We start from the raw sequence: 12,095 nt of genomic DNA on the forward strand, positions 1-12,095 counted from the left end.
CCTGCCCGCGGCGTGCAGGCCCCAGGCTCCCGCAGCCCCGCGGTGCCGAGGCTCCGCCCCTCGGCCCGGCGCGGTGGCTGCGCCGCGCGATCACGGCTGAGCGCGAACCTGCCGCGTCCGGGGGGGGCCCCCGCCGCCCCCCGCGCGCGGCGCTCCCGCCTCGGGCCCCGCCCCCCAGCGTCGCGTGCGGCGTTGCCGTCCGCCCCCCGCCCCCCGGATCTGCCAGTCCGGCGCGCGGGGGCGACTCGGGTTGTTTCCAGTTTTCTCAGTTATAAATAGCGCTGTGCGCGGCCGCATCGCAAACTCCTTCCTCCGACCCCCGCGCGGCTGAGCCCCGCACGGCTGAGCCCCGCGGGCGCCCGGCGCGGCCCGCGCTCCTGCGGGCGCCGAGGCCTCGCGCCGCCCTCGGCCGTGCCGCCTGCTGGTTTTCCCCGTTTTCCGTCATTCTGCTCGACTTCCGTTAACAGCACAAATATAAGTGAAGACGTCCTCACTGTGCAAAGTTCACAGCTTTTCCATTTTTTCTGTAGCACTTCTTTTGAGTCAATACGAGCAATTTATGTTTTCTTAGAAAATTGTCATTTTAGATATGTTTTTCCATTTATTGGTAAAATGTACATAGCGTTCTGTTGTAATTGTTATGTCTTTATTTCATTCTTGTCCCCTTTTTGTTCCTACTTTCGGAGCTTGTTTTTTTTTTTATTGACCAGGCTCGTCCCGCGGCTTGTGATGGGTGGGCAGTGGCTCCGCGTGTCTCCTTAGAAGTTTCATTGTTTTAGTTTCCGTAGTTTGTAATTTCGGTTTCCCACCGAATGGATTCATTTGGCTTCCTTAGCGATTTATTTTTAATTTCGTTGCACCATTCTCACTGATTCCTGCCTTTGCGGCCCTCTGCGACCTCCCGTGTCCTGAGCCTTGGCCGGCCGCCGAGGCCGTTCCCTGTGACTGAGAGGGGCGCGTGCGCCCAGGGCAGCCGAGCCGATGCGCGTTCCGGTGACTAGAGATGAGGCGATCACATGTGAGTGATATGTAAATCACATTTACACAAACATGGAGTTTTTAAGTTTGCTCAGTTTTTGACAAATGGATACACCGTGTAACCACAAGAAAGCACAGAACTTCACTGAAGCCTCCGAGGCCCGTCGGCCGCTCCCCGCCAGTCCCGCCCCCGGGGCCTGAGACGCAGCTTCGGGGACAGGCTGACCTGAGACTCTGCAGACGGGGGACCCTGCTGTGTGCCCTCTGCGTCTGCCTTCTTTCCTTTGGCTTCTGCCCAAGAGGGTCACGCCCGTTGTGAGGGTCCCAGCAGATACCGTCCCCTACACGTGCCATTCGTGTCTCTGCATGCCCCGTCCCGGGCACCCACATTGCTCCCGTCTGTCCCTGTGACTAGTGCTACCATAAATGTCTGGTCACATTTCTCTTTCTTAATGTGCATTTTTATTGGGGGGGAGGTAAATATCTAAGAGAAGAGGGAGCAGGTCACAGGGAGGGCATTTGTATAAGAACAGCCGCCTGCCCTCCCCTGGTCACACACATTTTCTTCATGATGCTTTGCTAACAGCAGTAAACCCTAACTGCTATCAGGTGTCAGCTCCTGTCACCAACAGGTAAGAATTAGGGCTGCTGTGTCCCACTGGCCTCCGTGGACACTGGCCCATCAGGGTCAACAACCAGAGGATGGTGGGGCACGCCGCAGGCAAGGCAGGGCCACCGCCGTCCCCAGGCCCACCCTTGCCTCTCCTTCAGTGGCGGGTCCCATCATCACAGTCACCACCGCCATCACCGTCACAGTCACCACCACTGTCACTGTCAGTGTCACCACCACCATCACCACAGTCACCGTCACAGTCACAGTCACCACCACCATCCCAGTCACCGTCACCATCACTGTCACCACCACCATCACCGTCACCACCATCACCATCACCACCGTCACTGTCACCACCACCACCACCACAGTCACCATCACCATCACAGTCACCACCACCACCATCTCAGTCACCGTCACAGTCACCACCGTCACCGTCACTGTCACAGTCACCACCGCCATCACCATCACTGTCACCATCACCATCACCACCACAGTCACCGTCACCACCACAGTCACCGTCACCGTCACCACCACAGTCACCGTCACCGTCACCGTCACCACCGCCATCACCGTCACAGTCACCACCACTGTCACTGTCAGTGTCACCACCACCATCACCACAGTCACCGTCACCGTCACCGTCACCACCGCCGTCATGCCCATCATCATCATCACCGCCGCCACCACGTCGTCCTCCCACGTGCCTGCCACAGGATCCCGTGCGGGCCACATCAAAGGCCAAGCACCTGGAGATTGATAGACCCGGGTCCTCCTGCACAGGGGGATTACGTCCTACTCTTCCAAGCAGATGGCTGTGCCTGGGAGAGGTGGCGGCAGTGACAGCAGCCCTGGAGGCCAGGAGACAGAGGCGGCCATGGGTTTCCTTGGGAGACTGAGTCCCATGTGCAGCACTGTTGGCTCTGCAGATGTGATGCTCGTTGCCATGGGGATCGTCCTAACAATAACCTCCCAGAACTGAGAACTAATATTCCCCACACCCGCCCCAGCTGCCACCTGGGAGGGAGAGCCCTCCTCGCTGATGGAAGCCAGCGAGAGAGGATACGGGGGCGGCAGTGATGACGCGGGGGGTGCGGGTGGGACAGGGCCCTTCCCGAACGAGGGAGGGCGAGGCCAAAGCCGGGCGAGAGGCCTTCTGGGGCCCAGAGAGGGTCGTGGCCGGCAGCCCTGCACCCTTCCAGCTTCCCCGCTCTGCTGGGCGGGGACCCCCGGGCCTGCAGGTGGGGGCTGAGTCGTTCTGCGAGTGGGAGTGAAGGCCGGGCTTGTAGGCAGAGGCAGTCTGGTCTCTGGTACCTCACCCATTCCCCACTGTGTACCCTGATCACCCCGCCTTCTTGCCTTCACTTTTGCTCTGTGCCACCCCCTTAATGTTTCAGCCTGGTGAGGGGCTGCCCCAGGGACCTCAGGTGCTAACAGAAGGAGAACAGGGGCCTCAAGTCGCACTTCATTAGTGATGCGACTTCTCACGTAACCTCGGTCCCAGGCAGCTTCGCCGCCCGGGAAAAGGGACCTCGACGAACCCCCCGGGTGCTGCTGTGTCCTCTCCAGGGCTGCGGAAGCCACGCGTGTGTGAGCATGTGCATGCGTGCGACTGGGCGAGTGTGACTGTGAATGCGTGTGTGTGTGTGTGTAGAAATAAAACACGAGAGGCTTTATGGAGCAGTGGGGGTTCAGGCCTGGGCACGTGTTGGCTGTGTGACATTGGGCCTCTCACTGCACCCCTCCCTCTCTGCTGCCCTATCTATTAAGATGGGGTGATGGCAGTCCACGCCTGGGGACTGCTTGAGACTCGAATGAGATAATGCATGTAGAATGCGTGTGAGCAGATCAGCTTCACGGTGACTTCAATGCCACTTCATGGCAAGGCCTCACGCTGGTAGGAATGTGTGTGAGCTCAGCAGCAGCCGGGTCTGCTTATGGCCTGGAGAGAGGCCGATCTGTGCAGGGAGCAGCCCTGTGCTGTCTGCGGACTGGGACGCCTTCTCCCCTGAGCCCAGAGCCATGCGACGCCCCAGCGCTTGGCCCGGAGCCCACCGCAGAGCAAGCCCCTGCCGTCTGTGTGAGGGCCCTCGGGGAGCAGTGGGTGTCAGGACAGGCCTGCTCTGGTCCCGGCACTGAGGCGTGGAGGCCGTGTCCCCTCCTGCCGCCACTGAGGTCAGGCCCACAGGGCCCTCGCAGCCCCCAACGGCCTCAGCCAGGGCCGTCTCCTGGGTGCAAGCCTGGTCTGCAAAACCACTCAGGACCTGGACTGGCCCCCGCTGGGCTGCTCATCTGCTTCCTGGCCGGGGGTGGCCTGGCCGCCTCCAGCCCAGAACCCCTTCATGGGCTCTTCTGTCCAGGAAAGTCTACTGTGGCCTCTGGGGCCAGCCCTGGGCTGGCCACTAGATGAGTTATGAGTAGGAAGGGCCCAGAGCCCAGGGCTGGGAGCCTGCTGGGCAGCAGTGGCAACCCAAATCCAGAGCTGGCTGCCGGAAATATCTTCCTCAGGGCCAGCCCAGGGCCCCCCCAACCCCCGCAACTCCGGCCCTTGTCCCTCAAGGAGTGTGAGGGTGCGGGCTCCCAGTGGGTCCTCTTTGGGAATCTGAAGTCCCCGTTCCAGATGGCGGCCAGGGCCTGGCCCTGGGGGAGGCTGTTCTGTGGAAAGCGGGTCAACCCAGCCTGTCCTGCTCCCTCCTCCTCCTCCGCCTGCCCTGCTCCCCGCCCCTCAGGACGCCCCGCCCCTCAGGATGCCCCCCTCCTATTCGGCCTTAGCTGGCAGGTGGACTAGGCCCAGTCGTCTCTGGGGGGTGGCTGTGAGCTCTCAGGACCCTGGCCTCAACTCCGACCTGTCCCCTTACCGGGATTTCTCCCCCAACACCCAAAGGGGGGGAAGGGCTGGGACTGTGCCGGGACGGCCTCCCCCTTCACCTCTCAGCCTGTGTCCCGGGGGCGCCCTTGGGCCTGGGAGACTCCTGGGCAGCGTTGCCGGGGGACAGGACTGCGGTGTGTGCAGGGCCAGGCGCCGTCGCCCGCGGCGTGAGGAGTAGCCCCTGCCCGGGGTGGCACACTGCCCCCACCCCCGTGGGCCAAATCCCCTCTTGCGTTCGGGCAGGGTGGGCCTCCAGGGGAGAGGGGTTGGGTGCAATGTGCGCGGCCCTCCGTGTGTCGCCAGCAGGGCGTAGAGAAGCCGGCTCCCACAGCGGCGGTGCCTGTGTGCGTGGCCCTGAGCCCCAGGCGTGTAGGACTTGTGTGCAGGGCACACGTGTGTGCGCGCGCGCGCGCGTGCGGGCCAGGGTGCGTGTGCAGAGGCCGGGGCGCGGGTGCATGTGCAGGGGCGGCGGGCGGGGCGGGCGCGGCGCGGTGGCAGCGGCTCCCGCGCTCCCCGCGCGTAGGTGTGCGGCGCGCTCCTGGCGGGAGCGGAGCGCGCGCATCTCGCGTGCGCTCGCAGCCCAGCCCGGCCCCCACCCGGCGCCGCGAGCCGAGGTGTCGCCCGCGCCCGCGCCTGTGTCGCCGCCGTGCCCGCGAGCGGGAGTCGGAGTCGCCGCCGCCCGAGCGCAGCAGAGCGCACGCCGAGCCCGCCCGTCGCCACCATGGCCACCACGGTGACCTGCACTCGCTTCACGGACGAGTACCAGCTCTACGAAGATATTGGCAAGTAAGAGCCGCGGCGCGTGCGGGCGGCCGGGCGCCCGGGGACCGGACCCTCCGCGCCGCCGGCTCCGGGCGCACTGCGGCCCCGCGCGCCCCCGGCTCCTCCGGCTCCGGGCCCTGAGCGCACAGCTCCGCGAGGCCCCCGCTCCGGGCCCGGCCGCCAGACCTCGGCGTGCGCGGCCCTGCCCGGCCGGAAGCCCCGACTCGGGGCGCGGGGCTCGGCGCGGCGGGGGAGGCAGCAGGTGTCCCCCGAGCGCCCGGCAGACATGACGCATTTGGCGAGGGGGAGGTCAGAGAGGAGGGGCGCGCAGGGGCAGCTGCGGGGCCTGGAGTGCGGGAGAGGGGCGGCCGGGCCGAGGGTCATCCCTGGCGCGGGCCTCGCTGTCCCCAGCCTCACCGAGCGGCCGGGCGCGGGGGCGGCAGGACCTGCTCGGCGCCTGCTCCGCGTGGCTCCGTCCGCGCGGGGCGCAGGGGGGTGCTCGCTGCGCCTCGGGCCGCGTGGGAACAGCCTCTGCCGCGGCTCCCCCAGGGAATCTGGGTTGAGGGGGCTCCCCAGATCCTTCTGGAAAGGAGTCGAGCGAGCTGGGGACCGAGGTGGGGGGCCTTGGACCAGGTCACTGGGCTGGAGATGAGGGAGCAATGGGGAGCCCAATGCCTCCTGATTTCAGGGTGGGGGCTGAAATTTGAAGTTGTTCAGGGCGCTGGTGGGGAGGGCCTTCCAAGGCTCATTTCAGGTAGAGCCTCACCTGGGAACAGGTGGCTCCCGGGCTCTGCTGGCCATCATGAGTAATGGGGGCCCTAGCCCTGGCTGTGCCCCTGGGCTCGCAGCCCTGGGGGCGGGTCAGGGTTCCTTTAGGGCCTGGCCAGTCCACTCTGGGGGTCAGGGCGCCGTGCCCGCAGGCAGGCACTTTGCCTGGCTGGAGAACTCGACTCCCCCTTTGCCCACTGTCCGGGCCAGGCCTCCTCTTCCACACCCAGTGGCAGGTCCTATTTTTCTCTTTCTAAAAAAGCATCTGTGTTGGTACCTTGTGTTGGCGAGGGATGCTGATCGCTGATGACTGTGGGTGCAGAGCTTGGAGGAGTGTGGGGGTGCAGGCTCTCAGCTCTGCCTGCGGAGGGGCGGGGATTCAGGTCAGGCCCTGGCTGATAGATAGGGTGGCGGGATGAGGTGGGCCCTGGGACCCACGAGCCCCCTTCTGTTGGCTGGGGGGTTAGTTGGTTGCCTGGCCCAAGGGGGGTGGACCTGGAGAGCAGGGGGGGGGTTCAGCTGTCCCCTTGTGCCCTGGAGGGTGGTGGTGGGGTGGGGTGCTCCACTGGCACAAAGCCGCTGTCCCTGGCCTCTGGCCCCCCGGCAGCAGGCTCCAGGTGCGCCCCTCCCGCGCCTGCACCTGTTTGCCGGCGGAAGCTCCCTGACCCCTCCTTTTCATTTCTGCGAACCTCTGGGTCCAGCCCCCGCCTCTGACTCCCACGGCTGGTTAGCTAGCACACTGCTGCCACCCACACCGACGCTGGGGAGCCAGGTCCCTGGGGCTGCCCTCGGGAGGGAAGGGGTGGCGGACCCCGCAGTGCGGCTAGGCTGCTGCGGGCCTCAGTGGTGAGGGAGCTGAGCCCCGGAGGAGGCAGGGGTGGGGGGGCGGGGAGAGGGGTGCAGCTCAGCCCGTGCCCCTTTGCGGAGCCCACTAGGTGTCAGGCGAGTGAGGACCACAGTGGGAGGGCGGTCACTGCCCTGCTGGGGTGTCGGGCGGGGAGGGGAGTGCGGCCAAGTGCAGGGGTGAGTGCAGGGAGTTGGCCCTCGGCCCTGCCCAGCCCGGGGCCGGGGTCCACATGGCCATGGCGGCAGGTTGTCGACAGTGCCAGGCCTGCCCGAGGACCAGGGCGCTGCTTCCTGGCCCAGGTGGACGGTCCAAGTTTATTTAAAGCTGCAGCCCCTGGCTCCAGCCCGGCGACGCTGAGCTCCCTGTCTGGGAAGGGCCGGGCTGCTGGCCCCCAGCTGCCACGTGACGTGGCCACCGGCTTCTGCCCTCCTGCCCCAGTCCCTCCCTACTCTCCCCAAGTGCCGCCTCTGCCGGACACAGTCCCTGGGGGCCTGAGCAGTGGGGTCTGAGGGCCAAAAGGAACTATTTTCTGGGGCTCTGCCCTTCTCTGTCCAGCCGGGCCAGGCTGCTGGACACGAGCCTGACTTGGCCCAAGCCCTGGTTGGGAGCCGCCTCGCGTGGGGGTCCCCAGATGGGCAGAGTGCGGGGCGGCGGAGGCCTGGGCCCAGCAGAGAGGCAGCCGTGGGGCCCCCTGAGGCTTTTTATGTCAGGCAGATTTTTAAAACCAGAGAAATCTCTGCGAGTCGTAAAGTGAACGCATGGGCCTTTCCTGTCTGGAATTGAGAATCACTCCTCCTTTGTTATTTGGCTTTAAGTTGCTTTTTAAGTTGCGAGCAGGTGCGTGTCCCGGGTCGGGGCGAAGCGCCATCTTCCCGCGGCTGCTGCGGCGCTGGTGGCCGGTGCCCTGGGAGCCGGCTTGGCTCACGGCGCCGGCGTGAGCCCCCGGCCTGTGGGGTTCTCAGCGTTTCTTTTAACTTCATGTAAACGTCCTGAAACTTCAGCTGGCACGCGGCGGGTGTCGCGGGTGCTGCGTGCGGCACGGGGACGTCGTGGCACGGCCGCCCCTGGTGGCAGGCGGCTGGTTCTTGGTTTTCCGCTCTCCAGCCCTTCGGGCGCCCTGCGGACGGGCACCGTCGGGGTCTGTCCCCGGCCTCGTGTCCTGCATGCCCGCGCCCCCCACCCCTCCTTGTGTGTACGTGGGCGAGCGTTTGTTGGCAGAAGAGCCGGGCTCCTGAGTCTTCCGCGTCTGGGGTCACCTCTGTTAACAAGTGGGCACCCCACAGAGGAAGGCAGCGGCCCTGAGTTTTCGGGTGTGATTGGGGGTTCATGGACCCTTCCTCTTGGGGCACACGGCCCCCAACAACCTCTGAGGAGTGCGTCATTTGAAGCCCCCGCACGTCACAGACGCGGTGGGGGGCGCGGGCAGCGAGGGGGCCCCCCCGCCCCCCCTGCGCTCCCGCCCCTCCCCGCTGCCAGAACCTCTGGAGGCCAGGTGTGTGACCTTGGCGTGTCCTTGACTCCATCCGGCGTCAGTTGGCGGAGAGCAGGCCTGACCTCGCCGGGCGGCTGGCGGCCGGGTGGTGGGTGGGCACCGTGGGTCGCCCGGGGCTGGTGCGTGCGAGCCCTGTGCCCTGCAGCAGGTGGCGAGGAAGAGGCTTGGGTGGAGAGTGCCCTGCGACCACTGCCTCCTGCCCGCAGCGCTGCCTGCCCCCTGCCTCGCAGCTTTCCCGTGGCCCTGCTCAGCGAGGGCACCTGCCAGGCCCCGGCCGCCTCCGTGCCCACCTGTGCCCGCCTGGTCTTCCCCTGGCACCTGGCACCGCTGGCGCCAGGCAGGTGGCCCCGCAGCAAGGCTCAGCTTCGGGCTGCCGCCCCGCGCTGGCCCGCCCTCAGGGCTGGGCCGGAGTCCCCTCGGCGCTGCGGGTCGAGGCGGCGGCTCCTGAAGGTGACGCCAGCTCGGTTACTATTGCTCGGTATTTTTACACCTTAACCCACTTTGCTGGGAGCTAAGAATACACCTCGCGCTGGCTCCAGTCTGCTCTCCCCTCTGGTGACGGGCGCTCGCGGCTAACGGGGCTTGTCACCTGAGCACCCGCTCTGCAGTCACGGCTGCTTGACGCAGGTGAGCGGCACCGAGATGCTCCGCCCCGGACCAAGGCCACGGGGCGGCTCACCGCGGGGCCTCCGTCCTTGCTCAGATCGCGACCCTCCTGGGTTCTGTGTTAAAAATGCCGTTTTCCCACGGGCTGAGCCTGCGTGTGGTCCGCTCCGACCCGCGGCTCCTCGGGCAGCGCCTGCCCTCTGCGGGCGTCCGCCATGCCATCTTCGCGCCTTCGCGACACTGGCACTGCCCGCGGCTCCCCTCGGTTGTCCCTCTGTGACAGCCACTACTCTGCCCCCATTCATCGACTCAGCAACTACGAGGACAATATCGTCTGATAAAACAAAGAATGCACACGTGTGTGCTCAAAACGCGACTCTTACGCCCATGCTTCCTAGCTCCCAGAGGACCCTAGGCTGTTTTCGTGGCGGTGTGTGGCTCCTGTGTGCGTATTGCGCACAGGTATGTACACACGTCGCATACGTATGCGGATTTAGAGATGCGGACGGAGTCACCTCGTGCGGATCCCGAGATCTGTCTGCCCCGAGCCCTTGGCGTGACCACCCTGCAGGTCAGTCTTCCTCACAGCCGCATGCCTGCCAGCTCGCTCAGACCGGGCGCATGTGTGGGTCAGTGCTCTTGGTTTTAAACCCAGAACGGGGACCTGTCCCCTGAGTGAGAGGACGCTGCGTTCGCTGCAGGGCCCAGGCTAGTCAGGAGGGCAGGGCTGGGGCGGGCGAGCGACTGCGGGCCTCACGTCCTCAGCGGGGCCCCAGGCTGGCACAGCGGTCTTGCCCAGAAAGACCCCAAGAATGCACCTCTCTCTTTTGGGGGATTGCTGGGTAGTCAAGGGGAGAAAGATGCACTGTCGGATTTTATTTTTTCTATCTAAAGATAACTCCTAACAGACGGGCCCCTCAGGGGGCCCACAGCGAGTGGCCTGGGGCCTCAATGCTTCACAGGCAGCCCAAGCGGACGTGGCGGGAACAGCGTCTGCTGCCTGAACACGTCTCGTCCCTCTCTCTGCTGCCTGAGGACACCTGGTCCAAGAGACGGGGCCTTCTGGAGGTTTCCAGTGTATTTTCAGAACTTTAATTCCTTCTCTCTCTGACAAAAGTAGAATCCGACTTGATTATTTTTAAAGCATCTTTCACAGCTGAAGTCACTATGTTCGTGTAGAAACATAAGAGCTACCATGTGGGCAGATTGCATGGCAATGTGCATTTTATTCAGACAAAGCTCTGGGTCTAAAGCGAGAACACCATCCCATCCCGACACGGCGCTGCTGGCTGCCGCCCAGCTCCGGACGGCCCGCTCCGCGGGGCAGCCCCTGCGTTGACCCACGGCCCTGCAGTAACTTGAGTCATGAATCTTGGCTGAGCCAGGTGCACGCTTTGTCACGTGCTGGAGCAGAGATTTCAGGACGCCGGCGGCCACGCTGCTCCGCGGCTCACGGAGGAGCAGCTCTGGGCAGGGATCGTGGCGTGGCCTCGGGGCCTGCCGTGCCCCTGCGCTGGTGCCCGGCCCGCTTCTCTGTCCCCTATTCGCCAGGGCCCGGGCCACGCCTGGCACACAGGAGGTGCCCAGCAGAGTGGCCATGAGGGCTGGCCGTGCTGGGTGCTGCTGGCCTTGGGGTCCTCAGCCAGCCCGCGGGCCTGGCGGTCCGTCACCTCGTGAGCTGCAGCTGCCAGGCTGGTGTCACTGGGTGCTTGCAACAGAGCTTGACACCGAGATTTGTCCTGAGTGCTGTGCCCCTCGCTCAGAGGACTTGTCCCTGTGGCCCCGGCGCCTGTGTGGGGACCTGCAGCCGTGGCCTCGGTGGCAGCTCCGGTCCCACCTGTCAGGGGCTTTCCGGGGAGGGAGCCGCTGCGGCCAGCGCAGCAGCTGCTGGAGATGGTGACTAGTGGCGGCCGGCGGCAGCGCAGCACGGGCCTGGCTCCAGCCTGGCCTCGCCTGACCAGGTTCCCTGCTGTCGCCCTGTGCACGACGTCACCCCGGCCCCACCCGGGCCGCCTACAGCAGCGCTGCCCAGCGGAAACGAGCCACAGCTGGGAGCCACGCTGCAAGTAAAAAGAAACAGGCGAAGGGACTGTAACAATGTATGCCAACAATGTATGAATGTCGTAGCCCCGCGGTTCGCGGTTCGGTACTTTAGAACCGTGACGTCTGGAGTCTGTTCTGTTTCGTGCTCACTGCGCATCCCCGTTCTGCAGCCGCATGTAGGCAGAGGCCGCCGTTCCGGGCAGGGCCAGCCTAGGCCCCCGAGGTCATTCCTAGCATTATTATTATTTTGCCATTTTTCTGGTTCCTTTTGCTCTTCCGCAGGCTTGTTCGTCGGCAGGTCTGCTCGCACGCATCCCGCTCAGGCTGTCCCTGGCGCTGGGCGGCACCGGCGAGCAGAGTGGGGGCCGCCTGCCCTCGCGCATCGCTGTCTCACGGTGCAGGAGGCGACTGGCACGTCCGCTCTGGGGCGATCAGGGAGGCTCGGGAGGTCAGGCCGTCAGAAAGGAGCGAAGCTGGAAGTCGCTGCAATCGGGAAGGAGGGGGGTCGCTGCCACTGACCTGGCTGAGCACAAAGGGCCACGAGGGGGTTCTGTGAACGGCTCGGTGCCAGCGAACTGGAAATCCTGGGTGCAACAGACGGATTCTTAGAAAGATACCAGTGGCGGAAGTTGACTCAAGAAGAAATAGAAGATCTGAACAGACCTGCAACCACTAAGGAGGTTAATTAATTAGTTAAAACACTGTCAATGGCCCACAGAAAATCCTATGTCTGATGACTTCACTGGTGAACTCTGTCGAACATTCCAAGAGTTAATACAGACAGCCGGGGGGAACTAGACCCAGGCCCCTCACGAGGGTAGGTGGAGCGTCGCCTGTTGCAAACGAGCAGGCCTCACCGCGGGAGTGAAGGGAGGTGCAGCGTGTGGGATCAGCGAGTGCGAAACGGCGTATCCGCAGACTAAACGAAGAAATCACGTGATCGTCTCAGTAGACGCGGGCAGCGCTGGACAGAACGCAAGTCCTCCTGGTGAAACACTCGGCAAGCTGTAAGAGGCGTCCCCCCCGCCTGACGCCCGACAACGGGCATCTGTGGAAGCCCCGCAGCTGGCAGGTAGCGGCGGAGCGTGGGAGCTTTGTCCGCGGCACCGGGAATGGG

General features: G+C 64.8%; 1 protein-coding gene across 4 annotated transcripts in view; it reads left to right on the forward strand.

Annotated features, from left to right (window-relative positions):
* Positions 1-5,026: 5,026 nt before the first annotated feature.
* Positions 5,027-12,095, forward strand: part of CAMK2B (calcium/calmodulin dependent protein kinase II beta) — a 49,781-nt gene continuing 42,712 nt past the window's right edge. For 3 of the 4 annotated variants that reach the window (XM_036230568.1, XM_016147859.2, XM_016147858.2), the window contains exon 1: positions 5,113-5,246. In XM_036230568.1, coding sequence (XP_036086461.1) covers positions 5,182-5,246 — 65 coding nt within the window. In that variant the 5' untranslated portion in view covers positions 5,113-5,181. Of the gene's footprint in view, positions 5,247-12,095 lie in introns of all 4 variants that reach the window. The other variant, XM_016147857.2, reaches the window with a different exon arrangement.

Source organism: Rousettus aegyptiacus, unplaced genomic scaffold, assembly GCF_014176215.1.
Source record: "Rousettus aegyptiacus isolate mRouAeg1 unplaced genomic scaffold, mRouAeg1.p scaffold_m13_p_13, whole genome shotgun sequence".
NCBI lineage: Eukaryota > Metazoa > Chordata > Mammalia > Chiroptera > Pteropodidae > Rousettus > Rousettus aegyptiacus.